The 19,608-nt window shown below is 38.3% G+C and overlaps 3 protein-coding genes across 4 annotated transcripts in view; 1 reads left to right on the top strand and 2 right to left on the bottom strand.

The window, feature by feature from the left end:
* The window catches only part of piga (phosphatidylinositol glycan anchor biosynthesis, class A), an 882,343-nt gene that overhangs the window by 536,422 nt on the left and 326,313 nt on the right, over window positions 1–19,608 (top strand). The gene's annotated exons all lie outside the window — the stretch shown is intronic.
* The window catches only part of LOC307129066 (uncharacterized protein), a 538,951-nt gene that overhangs the window by 477,334 nt on the left and 42,009 nt on the right, over window positions 1–19,608 (bottom strand). The gene's annotated exons all lie outside the window — the stretch shown is intronic.
* The window catches only part of klf12b (Kruppel like factor 12b), a 44,655-nt gene that overhangs the window by 9,295 nt on the left and 15,752 nt on the right, over window positions 1–19,608 (bottom strand). For both annotated transcript variants that reach the window (XM_079821714.1, XM_079821715.1), the window contains exons 2-4: window positions 13,942–14,024; window positions 7,676–8,177; window positions 310–445 (exon numbers count right to left, since the gene is read on the bottom strand). In XM_079821714.1, the coding sequence (XP_079677840.1) occupies window positions 310–445; window positions 7,676–8,177; window positions 13,942–14,007 (704 nt within the window). In that variant the 5' untranslated portion in view covers window positions 14,008–14,024. The remainder of the gene's footprint in view (window positions 1–309; window positions 446–7,675; window positions 8,178–13,941; window positions 14,025–19,608) is intronic.

Raw genomic sequence — 19,608 nt, 5'->3', positions numbered from 1 at the left:
AGTTGAAATGCTAAAAAAAACCCACTGAAAATACAAATGAACAACATTAAACTGACGTATTTCAACAGGTACATATCAGTAGATGGAAGGGCATTTGAATATTGTCCTGGACTAAGGGGGGCCTTGGATTCAATAAGGTTGAGAACAACTGCTTTAAAGTCAAACACAAAGCAGAATGTCCAAATACATTGTTAGCAGTACGTCGATACACTGGAAATCAAGCTCCAACTAATGCAGACTGACAATCTTGAGCTAGAAAACGGTGTATGCTGGTGTGTTTGTGAGTGTGTGTCTTTAGAGTATACTCACTCCTGCACTGCTCGTGCTATAGACAGCGCTGTGGATCCTGTTTCATTAACACTGTCCAAGGTCACGTTTGGCAGGTCGTCATCATCACTGTCACTTTTGATTTGTCTTGGCGACAGGCCATTGGGGTCTGTTTGTGCTGCCGCAGGGGGAGAACAACAGAGGAGGAGGTTAGTTACATGACTGTAATATACGTTCCGCCCGAGGCCATTCTAAGGCCCATTCAGAAGCTCACAATATGCCACATGACGCTGAGCAGAAATTAGCACAGCATTTCAGGGTGTTTATTCAACTTCTGGCACCTTAATGTCCCAGGGGTTGATTTGTATTAAAACGAACAGATTTCAATGTTTTTTTTTTCTTCTGTTTATTGTATTAAGGTCACATTTACTGTCCAGAAAACATTATTGCGCCTTCATTATTATATTTGCTACTTTTCAAATGGCCAAAAATGATACAAATATAATTTCCACCACAGACTGCTGTTAAACACAGTACATCATTTTGAGATGGTTGAAATGACCCTGTGGTTTATCTGCAAAAGGCCCATAGTTAAAGAAACACCCTTCAATTAATCTTACAGAACCAAAAACCTTTTTATATTAATACATATTGGTAATCAGCAGCAATACAACCGCATTTCCAGCGACAAAGCCAAAGTGAATGCTATGTGAAGCAGTGTTATTTTAGTATTATTTTATTTTGCATTATAGTACTTACTATTTACTATTAATTCATATTTTGAATTAGTTTAAATTATTAGCTAATTTTATTATTTTCAGTTTTCTTTTTAATTGTAGCAATTTGGTTATGTGCTTTTGTTTTTTTATATATTTATTTTTTTATTTAATTTGTTAGTTTTTAAGTGATTTAGTACTTGCACTAAATTAGGCAACATTTCTAATTTTCATTTAAGCTTTGTAAGTTTTTCATCTAATATTCATATTTTATACCTTATTTCAATCCATAACAACACTGGTGTGAAGTGACAGAATCCTAGCCAATCATATGTAATATTATATAGACAGATTTTGGAGGGGCATTTTGGACCAATAAGATTTCACCATTAACAGTCCTACACAAAAAGTCAGATTGACATGACGAAATAGGGACAATTAGTTAAAAGTTAAACAAAATTCCATGGCATATATGAACTGATATAAAAACTAAACCTTGAATAGAAGCATCTGCCAAATGCACAAATGGAAATGGAAAAATCTTGGACATCTTTCATGTCCTGGTTAGGACATAATGTAATACTAAGACAACAAGTATTTTAATAGCATATGATACATTATAGGTGTATGCTTGTTTGTGAGTTTGTCATCAAATACAGGTTTTTAATTCAGACACACCTGCATATGTCTTGCTGTATGTCATTGTTTTAGACTGGCGGTCACAGAACACCCGTCTCTGATTACTGTCTCTCATTCCCCACAGAATGAGAGCAGCATTCTCCCTGACTCCAAGCTTTGCTAATATTATGTGGGTTAGCCCAGGCTGCAGGGCTACGCTTCTAATTCGCTGCTCTCTCAGCAGTCTGTCAGACCTGATCCCGGATCAGAGGTGTCCGTGCTGTCTCCCAATCAGCCTAGGGCAGTGTGTCCTACGGGCATGTCACCAGCACAGGCGATCAGACGCCCGGAGAGCATCTAAAGACACCATCACTGTGCTGCCACACACTGTGCTGCCACCCTTTGTTTCTAGGGTGTTGGACAGAGTTATGCTGCCAATTTATGAATTTCTGTATGAATGATGGGAACACTTAAGATGCCAGTTTTTTGATCCCAGGAGCATTTTGGTGTAAAACTTAAAATGATGCATGTTTTTTTGAGCTGTCACTACAGACAATGCACCTCAGCAAACCACACTACACACTACACACTGTCACTGATAATGTAGTCAGTACGATTTTTTGAATATACATATTCAGAAAGAATGCAATACATTTATGAAAAAAGTGACATTAAAATGCTGTTCTTTTGAACTTTCTATTCTATTCAACACTGATAATAAGCATCAAATCAGCATATTATAATGATTTCTGAAGGATCATGTGACACTGAAGACTGGAGTAATGATGCTTTGCCAACACAGGAATGCATTTTAAAATATTAGCAGATGTATTTTGGATCAAATAAATGCAGCCTTGATGAGCATAAGAGACTTGTTTCAAAAATTGTAAAATAATCTTACAGAGCCAAACATTTTGAACAGTGGTGTACAGTAAACAGTAGTTTTGATGCGCAACTTACCAGTTAAGAACCATTCAGTTAAACATCATGTGCACTGGTCTAACTTTACACCTATTGCTTTTTACGGTTAGCCATACGCTGTTTTTATGCCTTTTGCAAGGGTTGCGTAAAAATCCGCTTTAGCCACAAACGCTCAGCAAAGCTGATGGAGGATTTCGATGAAAGATTAATTGGACACATTACAAGAGCCTGGAGCTTTTTCTCTCCTTCTCCATTCTGTCTACTCAGGCTAGACACAAATCAGTTATAGCAGATGATTGTAGATTGTGACCTCTGTATATGGAGTAGTGCAAAACCATTCAAAACACTATATTCTACATTACATTATTATGATACAATATCAATGCTCAAACAGATCTAGAATCATATTTGTATACTGTTCATTCCCATTGATTATTTTGAATGCACTATTTTTTATTTGTATTCTATTATTGAAATTGAATTATTTGTATTATTTATTTTATAATTTTTATTTTTTATTATATGGTGCCAATTTTTAAAGGGATAGTTCACCCAAAAAGACATTCGTTCATCTTCAGAACACATATGAATATCTTTTTGATGAAATCGGAGAGCTTTCTGTCCCTCCATAGACAACTACGCAACTACCACTTTGACGCTTCAAAAAGTTCATAAAGAGAACGTAAAACTAATCCATATGAATTTTGTTGTTTAATTTAGGCTTCTATACACATATTTATCAGCGAACATAAACAGAAGCTCAACCGAACCTGATTGACGCGCGAGAAGGAACCTCATTGGTTCTTGCACGTCAAGCGAACATGCTTGAGCTTCTGTTTACCACAACTGATGTGTGAGTTGTTCAAACCGAATCCTAAATTCAGTCTGTTCATCATATAAAGTGATCGAGTCTCTTCAGAAAATTTGGACTAAACCGCTCCATTCATATGGATTCGTTTTACAACCTATTTATGAACTCTTGGAAGCGTAAAAATTTCGGTTGCGTAGCTGTCTGTGTTGAGGGACAGAAAGCTCTCAGATTTCATCAAAAATATCTTTATTTTGTGTTCCGATGATAAATGAAAGTCTTATGGGTTTGGAACGACATGAAGGTGAGTAATTGATGACAGAATTTTCATTTTTGGGTAAACTATCCCTTTAATGTGCTATATACCTAAACTAAGGGTGCTTGTCATGTTTGGTTCGATTAAAACAAACCCTGCTGCGATTGCTCGGTTAGTGCGGTTCATTTGAACATATGTGAACGCTGCCATCCGAACCCTGGTGCGCACCAAACAAGCGGACCGAGACCGTCTCGGTCCGCTTCCAAACAAACTCTGGTGCGGTTTGATGGATATGTTAACGCAACACGGACCAAAGACATGTAAACGCAACAAAAACAGGACGTTATGTCACAAGATGCGACGCTACAAGTCAGCTGATTTGACGACGCGGAAAGATCGGCGTATCCAAAATGAGTAACGTTAGAGGGCAAAAGTTCATGTTTTGATACATTTTATACATTTGGTTAGTTTTGGTTTGGTTTAACATTGCAATTATGCAAACGCACTAAAGAACTTTACATGACACACTTGCGTCCACTCGTCATCATCTATGTGGGCTGTATCTGGACATTGATCTTTGACAAGAATGAATGGACGCATATCGTTGCCACTATTGAACAGTGCGCATTGCTTGACTATTTTCTTTTCATTATGTTTAAAAGTGGACATTTCAAGCTTTATATACACATATGTTTGTGAGACAAGTAGCCTGGTTTATTTGAGACACGCTCCAGTTCATGTGCAAAGCATGTGATCACTCCCGCGATTATTGTCTGCTATAGACTATTTGCTTTTTATTTATTAAATCCAGGCAATTATCTGATGAAACATTGATAAAAATTAAGATACAATTTATACAAAACAAAATTCACATTAAAGAAAGGCTTTCTAAGCAAAATCATACAAAATTTATTTTAAAATGATTTGTGACCTTCTGTCTTCTGACAGATTGTGCATCTTTTCACTTTTTATAATCAATGTAGCCAAGATGAAATTTAAAAATAACATTATAATATTTAAAATAAACAGGAACTTCCTGTAAATGGTCTGTAAGTACGAACCATACAGAAAATGCTTTCACACTAGAAACGAGCCGAACCTTTGTTCAGTTTGATCCGGACCGAGACTACCTCTTTTCGTCGGACCAAATTTCGTCTGTTTGGTCCGGACCGTGGTACGGGGGAGGTTTCACACCTGTAATTTTGATTCGGACCAAACTGAAAAGTCCAAAAATCCGGACCAAACAAGGTAGGTGTGAAAGCGCCCTCAATCATGAGGAAAACCCTCTTTAAATTTTTTTAAAAAAAATAATGATTTTGAATATAGTATATACTATATAGTATAGACAGATATTACAGACAGCAAATCACAAATAAAATGGTCTGTCTCTGTATTGCCTCTGTTGACTGTTTCCACCAAAATAAATTCAATCAACCTACAGTACATGGAGTTCATGGAGTCTGGATATTCCTTAAAGTGACCATATAAAGGCAATGACAAAAGCGAGAGTTCATAAGAGGTGGTGAAGCAAACCCCTTGATTTCTTTCTCCTGTTGTTTCCAGCCATAGCCTGTTTCCATGGTAACTCAGCCAGAGACAGAGCTGTGGCACACCCCCTCCTACCTCCCCCTGGCAACCTGTACACGAGTATGCGTGAGCATGTAAAAGTGTGAGCTGTCCATTGTGTTTCCAGCTGTCAATGGCCATGGCAAAAGCATTCATTCGCAGACATTCACTTGTAAGTATCAGCACACTGCTGATCGGTGCATACTGGTGTCTCAATATAGTGCTAAAATGTAACTGTCTCACTATCATGTAAGCATATCATTGTCTGCTACCCTGTTGACCCCGCCCAGGTCTGACCCCATTTCCTCTGTGCTGCTTCAGAGCTCTCTGGGTGGAGTCCACGTTGCTATGTGCCTGACTGCTCGTGGTACCACCCATCTTCAATATCCGCCCCACCCCATTATGCAAACCTTGTTTTTCCTCTCTTTCCTCATCTGAAGCTGAGTGAGACACCCAGTATTTAAATCCTTCTTCTAGCAGGATGCCCAGCCCTGCCCAACCATTTGGGACAGACACCCTTCCCAGATAAACAAGAGGTTGAGCAACAAACAGTTCCCTTGTGCCCTCCGCTCAGGCCGAACACCATTTGACAGCAACACCCAGAGCATCATGGCTTACTGCCAGAGTATTAAAACTCGCCCTACAGGAAACCAATCCTAAACAACAGACCGGTGAGGTCTCGAGAGTTTGGGAATGCACCACGCAAGATGTGTGCTTCTGATTAGGGTATGTGGCGAGGGGCCGAGACCTTTCTGTATGACCTTAGACTTTAGACAACGATGCAGATCCTACATTTGAAGAAACCACATTTATCCCAGGATGATTAGAGTCTTAAGATACTCCATAACTGTGGGCCTTACAGTAGTTCTCGGGTGGGAAATTTAATTTCTCGCCCACCAGACAATGTGGATGTTCTATCAACCACTCTTTTTTAACAGCAATTTTTATGTTTTCAATTTAAACTATATATGGATGTTTCTTCAACTATAGGCACTTTTTTGAGCCCTGTTGACTCTTAGAAAATAAAACACTTTTCACACTCTCACTAAAAATGTGTCTACTTACAATGTCCAACAGTGGACAAACATGCATTCCAGGACAATTTTTGTCTTTTTTTCCCCTGAAAGTGGCATTTCCACCACATCTCAAACTATGTATTGTGTTTAAAATAGGTATGTGGTGGAAATTACAGTGTGAGCATTTTTTGGAATAAAAAGACTTGCTATGTCCATTTTCACAGCTAACATATTATGTATCCTAAATAAATACAATTTAATTGAACTTACTATAGTGAAATTATGGTATTTACCATTTTCTTTTGGGGGATTTTCTGCACATCACGTCTCATGTTTTATCCCAAGCTCCTTAGTAAACAAGTACAAAAACTTGTATATAAAACATTATTATGGGCAAAATTGTTGTTTGTGGTAAAAATTACACCACAACTGTGGGCTAGACGTATAAAAAAAACTTGTTGAAGTTGAAGAAACACCCATATGTGAACTTGACAAAATGTAAAAAAGCTATTTTTTTAATACTTTTTTAATCTCAATAGTGTTTTCACATTTAAGTCGTCTTGAAAAGAACACAATTCAGACCTTTTGTGTTCTAAAAAACCAACAAAGTGAAAAAGAAATTAGTTCTCTTTGTGTTTTTATTGTTCCTTGGATCTCATTTTGGTCAATTTGTGAAAGACTATTCGTTCACTTTGTATACGCTGTATACTGCAATTCGAGATGAAATGATGCAAGTGTGACAAAACCTCACATGCTTGGGTGTGTTTGGAAAAAAAGCAGAGAAGTGCTAGGAATATCTGAATACAGTGACAACATGCACCTTGCCAGCTTTTCAAAGGACTTCAACAAACATGCTTTTCTTTAAAAAGGAACAGTATTTTTCTTTGTCATGGCAATCCGAGATGGCATATTAGCTGTTACATAAAGCAAAATTACCTGCCACTGCCAAAACAGTTTATTTAACTGGTGGTTGGAATTAATTTCCCACCCTGCTTACTTGATAAGGAATTAGGCTTTTACTTTACATGCCCTCCACTTCAGAAGCACACAGTATGCAAGGCCTGACACACAGCACATACTCCCTAACAGCAGGAAGTACACAGGCAGCTGAGGACAATCAACCCCATATCTGCATGTCATTATGAGAGTGGTGCTTTTCCGTGAAGAAAGGATGGAGAGATGTTGCTGTCTGAAGCTAGTCTTTTAAAAACAAATCCGAATGAAACAGATGCTTTTAATCAGCTTTCATTTTTCCCCATTCCAGCTAATTTCTTTTCCCCTGTGATCACAATTTCATTAGATTTAAGCATTCATCCTTGGGGTAGGCTGATATTAAGTGCTTCACCCAGGGGTGCAGTGGGGATCAATTAAGTAATTCTCAAACTGTTAAGTTGCAAACCTCCAACATTTCAACTTTTTTTTTTTAATCAAGGAATCAACGTATTGTATAATTGTATGGAAAATGATTTAACAGGAATTATTGAACAATCCAAAATGAGGTCCTCACCTTTGCACTGGAACTTGGCCTCGTCCAGGAGAGGTAACATGATGGTGGAGTTGAGGGTGGAAGAAGAGCGTACGGCTGTGGTGTACATGAGGGGCAGCGACTGCACCACCACAGGGATACGGTGGACCTGACTGGGCAGTTTGCTGGGGCTCGAAGGGGGGGCGGGGTGGATGATGTGCAAAAATTGCTGGCCTCTAACGCCATGAGAAGAGCCCACCAACGGCCCGGGTGTCAAAACAGAGGGCATTCCAGAGGAGACGGAGGCAATGACGGAAGGTGAGGACGACGATGATGAGGAGGAGGATGGAGAGAAGGCTGAGGTAATGGGTGAGGTGTTGGATGAAGGAGATGACGTCCGTGTTTTATTGATGGAAAGGTCCACGGGCTCCGTCTGGGTCTGGAACTGCTCGGATGAGAGCAGGTCTTCTGGAGGTTCTGCCTTCACTTTGCTGAGCAGGAGTGGCACCGCCTCCATATCAGGATAGCCGTGCACTTTGGGTGACTGTAAGGAAGACATAAAAGCCATGTAAATCTCTTCATTGAAATTTCTGACATAAATGTTTTTTTTAATGTGCATCATGACAGGAATTCATTGATTCAAATATTTTAATGTTCATTTTTATAGTTTTTAAAGTTGCCAGCCAGCGCCAGCATTTTTTGTTCATTTTCACAAAACTTCATGGCTCCAAGAATATCTTATATTTTTTGTTATTATTTAAAAGCAGAGGCTCTGTTCTTTTTTTTCTTTTTCTTTAAAAAAAAAAACAGTTTATTCTAGCTTCATGCACTCTTTTTTATCAACACTAAGAAAATCAACATTTTGAACAAAAAGCTTAGAAAATAGCATTTTTGTCAAAGACTTTGTCCGGATTGGATTCAGAACGATGATCAAAACATAGTTTGAGTACTTTGCATCCATCAACACCCCCAAAGCTTGCACATCCCTATACCTCATCCTGGGTCAATGTTCCATTCAGTACCGTTAGGCAGTTTTGATATACATGCAGTTTAATTAAAGCAATGCTTCTATCACTTGTTTCTACTTCTTCTTCATTTGTTTTTGGATCCGGAGATACTGTACTCTTTCAGCGAAAACATGGAAAATCATCAGAAAGTACTGTCAATGGCAGGGAAGCGTTGTGTCAAATGATGGAAAATTATGTCAATAGCAGGGAAAGAGTTAAAATATAATAGTATGCGAAAAACAGTACGCCAAAAGAGTAGTATGTCCAAATACATAGTATTTGAAAAACAGTAGACGAGAAGTCCCCGGATAACCTACTACTTTCGACGAGATTCTGAAGTACACATTCGATGGACACTTTACTATCCCACAAGGCCACGGGATAGGATTTATGAATGGAAGTGAAGGGACACAACAATCGCTGGTAGGTCACATGATAATGACAACATGGCGGATGTAGTTTGTCTGGATTACATTCATACTACATGCATACATACTATACAGAACAAACTTTTTTAACGGTCACATAGAAAGTTCAAATTCAAATGTAGTACCTACTCAGACAGTACGCAATTTCGGATGCAGCTTTAGTTTCTTATTTTCTGTTCAAATGAGTCATTTGTCCGTGAATCAAACATCATGCCTCGCATCATGCCTTTGTTAGTTTCCGCATGCAGGAAACACTAGTTACAACAGAAAACTAAACAGCATATGGACGCGCACAAAGTTTTCCCCCCAATTGTTATCAATTTTATTTATTTTTTAGCCTGGAACAAGGACAAAGCATAGCTTCCCTTTTGTTTTTGCTTTCTCAACTAACAGAACATCATTTTGAAGGATCTGTCAACTCCACACATTTGTCTGCTCAAAAACACCACGTAAATAAAGTGCTAACAGACAGAGCGCTCCTCTCTGCAGTAAGCTCGGGCAGTGAAATGATCGCTCCTGAGCAGGCAGCTAATCATGACAGAGCAGCTCATTAAACCAAGGGGAAAAGTTCTCGAATTGCAACTGCAGATGTGATAAACGGTCTGCTGCAGAATCACGGCTTGACTTTGTTTATAGACTCACTTTTTTTTATGCAGACTGAGTGGGCCTGTAGCAAATTACAGCCCCCCCCCCCCCCCCCCCCCCCCCCCAGAGCTCATACTATTTTTACTCTGGACACGTGGAGTCAACGGAGCGTTACCGACCCATGAATCAGCAGTATGTGGTACAATAAAACTGCATTTGAATCCAAAAACAAACAAATGTCAGGCAATTAAATATGCTGACATGACCCGTGAAAACCCAGGTGGAGTCATTCAGGGTTCAGAGTGCATTGTCACAGGTCAGGACACATGACCTCAAGGTCAGGGTTACAATACTGATATGACTGGCCAGGGAAAAGAGCAGTACTTTCAGAACAAAGAAACCCCTTTCTGCAAAGTGTGACAGCGCTGACAACAATGGTCAATGGTGATTTAGTCTCTTTCAGGAGTTTTTGGGGGAAAAGAAAAAGCACAATGAAACTATTTCACAGCTTTATTCAATTGACTGGTGGAGCTATCATGGGATTATAGGGTCCGCAAATAACTCCAAGTCCGTTTTCTCTTGCAGGCCAAACAGATATACATTTTGCATTTGAAAAAGTCCTTCTTTAACAACTGATTTATTTTTGCAAGACATTATTGAACAAACTAAATATATTGGCTAACAATTAAAAAAAAGATAACAGACATACTCTTCTGTTTAATCTTCATAGGTCTAGTAGAAGTAAAAGTGGAAAGTAGTGTTACAATCCTCCCCACCGAACTGCTAAGCCATGACATTTTTTAAATACATTTTTTTAACATTTAGGTGATAGTTTTGAGTAAATACCTCAAATTAAACAAGAGAACCTGCTGATTCAGATAAGACAGATCCTGTCATTTCACATCCATCGCATCTGATCGCAAATCACATAACACATTTATAGAAAATGCATGTTATTTTTACATCATCTAATTTTCTGCTGTAGTAAATGCTGAACACGGTCAGAATTTTTTGTAAATTTGAGTATTTTAGTCTTTAAAAATGCTGCACAGCTGCACAGACAGGGTAGTAATCAAACCCAGTGAGTGAATTTCTATTAGCATAGCATGCAATCATCAACCTGCTAATGAGGGTTGTATGAAAGGGAAGGGAGGTGCCTCTAATGACCAATCAGAATCATGCTTAACAGACTCGCTATCTTATTGAAAAAAAAAAAAAAAAAACCTGCCTCTGTAATCTTTTGTGTTCCTAACAAAATGGACAAAACATTTCTAGTCAGTTCCTTGAGCAGCAATGCAAGTTCCACTTTTTCTGCTGAAATAGATCACTCAGAACAGTGTTTGTTTGTAGTGAACTCATATAGCTCTATTGAATTCTGTGATGTACCCTTCAGGGTATGCTTAAGAGGCTTCATACCGCATATGTTTTTCCTGTTTGTGTGTGTATATAGGGCATTGTGCGGAGCTGTGCCTACGGCCTCTGTAGCCTCAGGCCTTTGCGGCCCCTCTGAGACAAACCTCCTTCTCAAGTAGACCTTATCTCCAATCCTTACACTGTAGTCAGTTTGGCCTTGAAGAGCTCTGAATTTTGTTTCAGAGTTTGTATTCTGCTCAAAGGCAGCACCTGAAGATAAAATAAGGAAATAATGAAGAACTGTGCTCATGACTATTCAGATGGTATCACTGGCTGATCCACAACATGCAGCATTTTGAGATGAAATGTGAATAGGGAAGAAAACCAGATGAAGCTGTAAACCGTTAGCCTGACAAGCCAGACCCACATCAAGATGTTGGGTCTGGGAACTCACCGTTGGCAGGGCTCAATTCGAGGGGCGGGAAAAACGGTTGTCTTTCAAATTCCCTCTGCACGCAATAGGATAGCGCTACAACCATCCAGAGCAACGAAGAAGATGACGTAGTCAGAGACTCCGAACACATCTTCCTTTTTTAAGAATGACTTCAGTGCCGTTCTTTGTTCTTTTCTCAAAGAAAAGCTGAACTCCAAGTCTTCCAGAGTCGTGGCCAAAGACTGCTGTTCACCAGCAGCAGCAGCCGCCATCTTCTTTGTTAGCAGGGAATTCACACGGAACCATCGCAACTCTGCCGTCATTATATTAAGCTCGCCCACCGACTCTATACACGATGTGATTGGCCTGACTAGAGTTTGGTTTTTCAAGCCTCGCAAGCCAATGGAGAGTTGCTAGACAACCCTGGCTGCAAATTAGATTTGCTAGGGTGCATCTAGATTTCTAGGCTAGTAAACCATAGCAGACTGAAAGTGTAGCCTAAACTGTAGTGAATTTACAGTAGCACACATGACCTCCTTTCATAAGGAATAAAATGTAAATCAAAGGCTTTGAGGTGATAAAAAGTTGTTCTGCATGCAGATTCCTGTTCTTGTTTGAATGTCAGTTTCCGTAGAAATGTTTTCAAACCTCAACTGCTCGCTCCTACGTACTTTCCACCTTGGCTCTTTACTGATGACTTTCACTGTATTTGGGGAGCCTACATGAGATCTCGGTCTAGCAGGTGAGGGTATTAACTGGGGCAAACCGTTCTCTACAAGGTCTTGGCAAGTGGCCACCGGAACGACAACCATGTTTGAGCAATGAGATGCACTTCAAAGAGTCATTGTGTAGGTTGCACACTTCCTGGTGCTTGGCAGCATTTTGACGCATATGGATAAGTACATCTACCAGCCATTCGCAGAAAGGAAGCAAGGTGTTGCTATACTGGCTTGTAAACATAACGAGGGTACGTTGTTGGCTCTCAGACGCAACTATTCACAAGTTCTCTCTCCAAGAAAGTGGTGCATCTATCCATTATCTGCTTTTGTGCTTTCATTAACGGAGAAATTCATGTGGAATAGTGCATCACTGTCAATGACTGAATTATTCTATTACTTTTGATCAATATGTTCATGTACTTTTATGGCACAGAATCAAGTTTATACACTAAGCTATGCATAGCTGATTCAAAAGCTTAATGTTAAAGTGACAGGCTAGTTATATAGTTCAGGGCTTTTGAAACTTTCAAGAACCACAGAATATGATAATCCCCTTGTGAGGTTCCCTTTTCCTAAAACATAAATGCAGCTATTTTGAAACAAATGAATATCAGAATTTTTCTAAAGATGCATTACTGTTTGTATGGTAAGATTAAACTATTTTTTTTTTTTTAAATAAGTCTCTTATACTTACCAAGACTACATTTATTTGATCAAAAATCCAGTAAAATCAGTAATATTATGAAATATTATTACAATTTCAACCAACTGCTTTCTATTTGAATATATTTTAAAATAAAATATATTCCTGTGATGTCAAAGCTGAATTTTCAACATCATTACTCCAGTCTTCAGTGTCACATGATCCTTCAGAAATCATTCTAATATGCTTATGTGGTGCTCATTTCTTATTATCAATGTTGAAAACAAACGTTTTTTCCAGGATTCTTTGATGAATCGACCGTTTAAAAAAAATAAAAATAAAAATGATTAACAACATTTCTTTGTCACTTTTGATCAACTGAATCATCCTTGCTGAATAAAAGTATTAAATCTTACTGACCCCAAACTTATATACAGTATGTTTAAAATATATAACTATAGATTTGTTTTTATTTATTTCAATTAGAAACTATGGCTAATTAATAATCTATTAAATTCCAAACAGAACTGAAAATTAAAAAGTAATAATGACAAAGTCAGTAAATGTGTTAAAGAATTAAAAAACGAATGTAAAACCTTTAATCAAAAACAATGTTAAACATATTTGACTAATTTAACGTTGACAGCCCTAAAATACACATTATGTTTTTTTTCTCTCACTGAAATGCTCTGCAGGCCCCCTTGCAGTCCACTGTTTGAAAACCCCTGATATATTGTTTAAAGATGAACAGTATTCTAATAGATGTGCCTGTACGTCTGGTTGATCGTGTACAGTACATGTGCACTTAAGCAGCATATGAAGAAATAATGACACAAAAGAGAAAACGACTCTCTACAGCAGTGTATCTGCATCTGTGCTTGTGCCCTGCCAAAATGGCTGCCCTGGCTGCAGTGGCCCTGTCTGCAAGCCCTGGGAGCATTCCTGTTCCAGCTGTGGCTCTATACATCAGGGCTGCTCCACACACACACACACACACACACACACACACATGTCTGGGAGTTATTAGGGGTATCACAGTGAAAGGGTGGGCGTGTGAGGGGTGAAACAAGTGAAGGGTGGTACAAGAGTGTGGACAAGAGGTTAGGAGAAAAAGTGTATGAAAAACAACTGTTCTCTTACCCCTCTCTCAGATTCCAGAGGTTCTGCTTTGACTCGGACTGCAGGCATTCCGTCTAGCATTAACATCCTGTTATTGATGGCGTCTGTGAGCAGAGAGAGAAAGAAAAAGAGAAAGCATGAGAAAGCTGCGTGTGACTCCTCTCACCTTTTCAGTGATTGAGTCAGACCTAGCATTCTCCGAACAATAGCGCAGGCTACAATGCAACAGGCAATGATGTCATGACGGTATGCAGTTAGTAAGCAGTTCAGGTTTACATCCGAGGGTAAACAAACACATCTGGCCAGTATTTTGGCTGGTATCTTTCATCTTAAGGGCTGTGAAGAGTGAGCGACACAGAATGTAGCATAGTAATAAATCCATACTCTTGAATCCTGTCAAAGCTGAGCGAATCCAGGGTAAATAAAGCTTTTTTTTGTGAATAAACACCAATAATTAAGTAACTTACCTTGATTAGCTTTTTGTTAAACATTATGGAGATCCAAAATCTCCCTGCAGAATCATATCCCCCTTGGATCCCAAAACCACTCCACTAACTGAGACAATATGTTTTATCTACTTGTAGCCTAACCAAAAATAGACATCAATTAACACGGTAAAACACATGTTTTTGTTTATTTAGTTAGATATCACGTCATATTGCATTACAGAAAAATGTCAATGGTAAAATAAAAAATGTAGGCTACCTTTTTGTGTTTTTAGTTAGCCTTCAACCTAATAGCTTAGCTTAGTATGTGTTTATACAGTCAAACTAATTATTATTCAGAGACCTGATATAATTTTTTACAAGTGGGTGCAGGACACTATAGTTAAAATATGTATGTGAGGATAGCAAAATAAAGTAAACTGTGACATATTATACCCAACAATTCTTCATACAGTGGACTACCAGTAAAATGTATAAAAATGATTCAGACACTTTGACCTGACTAAGTTTTGCTTAAGTGTTTTGCTAATGCGACCTTTTACACCACAGACTGAACAAAATCAAGCATTGCTTGGTAATTGTTTGACCTAAATTGGCATTATCTTATTGTGTCCTTAAATTTAACAGCTGGCAGCTGATTGGTTGATTGTAATCCATTACATCCCTTTCTATCAAAGTTCTCTGGCATTATCAAGATGAATTTGTTCTGACACAGTTTAACTCTGAGTTCTTGTCATATTTTATTACCATTTTCGAAACTATGGCGAATAAACTGATAATGTGAGAAAATGTTGAAGGTGTCTGAATACATTTTGGTTTGACTGTAGCTTAGATTAGCATAAGCTGATTATAACTTTCTTTGAAAAGACTAAATTAGTCTAATTCATAAATAATCAGATGCTCCTGGGCAAATCACAAGACCACAGTATCTGTTGTCCGTTTTTAACAATGTGAAACCATTGCTTAAACAACTTATTTGTAAAGTAACATCATTACATTTTACAAGTAGCTTAATGTGTATTATTTATTTATAAAGGAGAAAGAGAGAAAAACAATGTAAAAAGCATATACAGCTCAGTTAAACAGATGGCAATTCCTAAAATACTTGGATGAATAATAGGATGTATGTCCTTAATAATATGGGCAAAGACCATCCCAGACCACCTTTGAATTTCAGTCATCTGAAAATGCATTAATGCTGGGTGTAAAGGGGGCCTGTAGATAGGAAGGAACATTCGCCATCACCTAGGCGACCTGCTGCATGTGTATAGTACAGGGTAGAGCTGAGCTAGCAAACATGTGCACTCACTCGTACAACGCACACACACACACACATACATACATATATCTACACATTCACACAATCAAGGCTGTCTCTGCTATCAGAGTCTCCTGACATTTCCCTTCTTGTATATCCACACAAACGACAAGACTTTCTAACAGAATCCACGTCTTTGTGCAAACTCCCCTCAGGCGTCTGAGTCTCGGAACAAAGACTACAGGCTTGTTACAGCTCTGTGCTTTATAGTGGGCATTGCTCTACCACTCTCTCACAAATAAAAAAAAGTGGCCACCTCCCTCAACATCCACGGGATGCACGAGGAGACAGCCTTAATGAACTGGTGGAATCTGATTACGAGTTAATATAGCTCTGAGAACACTGCATGATGGGGAGATGAGACGCTCCAGAACTCCCACAGAGACAGTTTCTCTCCCCCGTCTACTCAATTTACCATGTTTAACACCATAAAGGCACAGTAATAGACACATGGGCATCTTGGGAAATGCAATATTCATGGTGTCCACATGTTTGTTTGGGTTTTGCCTTTTGGAAGGGATGAGTTTGCACACAAACAAACAGAAAGGTGACTTGTCTTGAGGATAGAAAGGAGTGAATATAAATCTCTTCCTGTCAAAATGACTTACTTAGATGTGTGCGGCTCTTAGGAGCATCTGTCACTAGTATTGTAAACACGGTCAGTGTGGCTTTCAGAGTTGTTACGACTCTTAGCAAAGGGGAACCTCACGAAAGAGCCAATCACAACAACGCGATTGTGGCTCTGAGGGAGATGTCCTGAAGTAACCCGTGCACTTATTATTTTATCAGCAGCACATGATGGAATGCAAGCAAAGCAGATACGCTTTAAACATCTCTATTACACTTCACTCCTGGCATGGGCAGCAGGAAATGAGGCCCAGATCTCGACTCAGCACTTGGGCTGAACCCATTCTGGTGAAAATGAGACAACACAGTCCACTGGATGAAAAATCGTTAATATCGGAGAAGCTTTCCAGCGTTGAAGAGACCTCAAGGAGCGGGAAGTCCTGAAAACGGACGCAAAGGTTGCTTTATTTCTTCTCCTAATATTGGATATTCTGTCTTTTGCTTGAATACACTTGTGCCTTCTTCGCTTGTTTGTTCATTTGCATTATTATTATTGTTATACGCCTGGAACATCTAAAGCTCCACCAACGCCCGTTTCAAACATCGTCTCAAAGAGTGTCCGAAAGTGAGATAACATTCTCCTAATATAAGGTTTTAGTGAACCTTTTTAGTTATCACTATAACCCCTTTAATCTTGGCACATTTGTAATATATTAGTTACTTGGGCCATCGTTGTTATGTAGGGAGCTGTTCCTGAAAACGGTTTGTTTTTTAAATGGATGGGATGACTTTGTCATGGAAGGAGTAGAGGAGCTAAATAAAAACTAGACATTCGACCTGAATTATCATACTAACACAAATTGCTTTCGCTTATAAGTGTCAATCCCATAGACCTCCCATGTTAAAATGGCCAACTTTACAGCAGAAAAAAATATGTTTACAACCTGGTACAAAAAGTGGTTTTGGTCTATATAGCTAATTTTGTCCTTCATGACAACTGTGAGGAGGTGAATTTTTTAATAACTCATCGTTTTAAATTATATTAAGCCTTAAAATTCTTCATAATTAAGGGCATGGCCACTTGAGGTGGATTGCCGCTGCTGTCACTACTAGCTGTTTGTCGTCACATCATCTCAGCTAATTCCAGACATTGAATTCGTCATATCTGCCGTGTTTGTGCATTTTCAGGATTATTTCATACAATTATCAAATAATATGGCTTCTTGTGCGGTTAATTGTTCTGGTTAACAGACCATCCAAGAAGTCTGGGCTCCATGTTTTCCTGTGAGTGAAATTCTATTATAATTTTATTTATTAATTTATAAATGTCCACCATATAGCATTAGATCCTTAGCCTGAGATAACTTGATCACGTCGAGCTAGACGGGCATGGTTTCAGCAACCAGGCACCTCAGCTCCACCCACAGCCCGCCTCTTTGCCCATTTTCAGTTATCTGGGAGTGACGCGCTGCATAGAAATAAATTACTGCTTAAAATATACAAAATGTAAGTTATTTTAAATGGTAATAATATATTTCACAATATTACAATTTTTACTGCAATTTTGTTCAAATAAATGCAGCCTTGGTGATTATAAGAGACTTCCTACAAAACATTTTCAAAATTCTTGCCAATACTTTTAAACAGTTGTGTATATGTGATTTATAATATACAGTAGGGTGCTTTCAACTCAAGCGGGGTAATTCTTAACACAATATGGTTGGATCATTTGCACAAATTCTTTCTGCATTTCTCTATGTTAATTCTCCTAACATTTTCATGTGTTGTTAATATCTTGCAGTGTTATTATTTAATTAAAATGTATTATCTTGTCTTCATAGCAAAATTAATTAATAATTCATTTTGGATATCAGCACTAGCATGCGTGCTAGCCATTAGCAAACATTGAAATGTATTTAACAAGCTTTCTAAAAAAATAAAAAAGGTCTTAGTCATATGGGGTTAAAAGCGAAAATATATTTTGCAACCCTACCCTCTTGTCATTGACTGAGCGTGCTTCCAAGTTAATCTGTGTGCATTGGATTGATATTGTGATCAGGATGTCCAATGGCTCCAGGTAGTGGTGGGCTGAGATAATGTTGCCATGGCAACTCAAGTTGGAGCTCAGAGGGTTATTGTCCTTCTAGATTGACATGCGAGGTTTCACAGTTGACCAGGGCACTCGCTGTTCAACAGCCAGCTATTTTTTGTGTGTCCAAGGAGCTGTCATCACACTCTTGTGTATTGTGTAAGCATATCACTCTGAGACATTGATCATTAGATCAGATAAATGAGCCAACCTCTTGCCTTACTAACCTTGTCCCTTAAGAGAGCTCCAAATGGGAAATCAATACCTAGAGCAAGGTCTCAGTTGTTTCATTAACCATCAAATGAACAGATTATTAGCATAATTGAGTACAGCACCATGAGGTTAACATTTAGGCACAATTTGTCTATCTTAGCTTCAATTGATTAACACTTAATCAAGAGGTTGTGATGGAGGATGGTGTATCGCCAACTGTATTTAACAGCGGCAATGTGATACAAGAGGCAAGAGTAACGATGACTAATTCTAGATCCATCTTCCTCCGCCTTCTCCAAACAGCATAAATGCTCTTCGTCAGATCGTGCGATTAATCTAATCTAGTATACTGTCAGTGTATTACCCTAGCAGACCCTAACAAAGGAATGTTCACATTAAGACTTGTATAGAATTATATTGTTTATGGATAATTAATCATCTTGCACATGTAAAGTTTAGATTTTATACCAAAACAGACCATGGGAGTGTGTTTGTTTGGCTTGACCTGCATTCAATTTGATCAAGCACACAGAGCAGGAGAGAGGAGAACATTTGCATTTCATTCTTCTGCGCAACACAAAAAAAGATAGTTTGAAGAATGTTTCAACCGTTTCTATGCGTACAATAAAAGTAAATGGGATGCAAAACTGTGGATGCCATTGACTGTTATTTTATGGGGAAAAAACTGAATTTTTTTTAAATATCTATTAAGTTCCACATAAGAAAGTAAGTCAGGTTTGGAACAACATGAGGATGAGTAAATGATGACAGAATTTTCAGAATCACTTTACAATAAGGTTCAATTTGTTAACATTAATAAGTTCACATGAACTAGCAATGAAAAATACTTCTAAAGCATTTATTAATCTTAGTTCAAGTTAATTTCAACATTAACTAATACATTATTGAAATCAAAAGTAGCATCTGTTAATATTATTTAATGGACATGAACTAACAATAATCAGTTGAATTTGTTTAAGTAATGCTAACAAAGATGAATAAATGCTGTAACAAATGTATTGCTCTTTGTCAGTTAATGTGATTAAGTGTTAGTG

This window comes from Gobio gobio (assembly GCF_949357685.1).
Source record: "Gobio gobio genome assembly, chromosome: 7".
In the NCBI taxonomy this organism is placed as follows: Eukaryota; Metazoa; Chordata; class Actinopteri; order Cypriniformes; family Gobionidae; genus Gobio; species Gobio gobio.
Note: the sequence above shows the minus strand (reverse complement) of the source record. Positions and strands in the feature narration are given on the sequence as shown.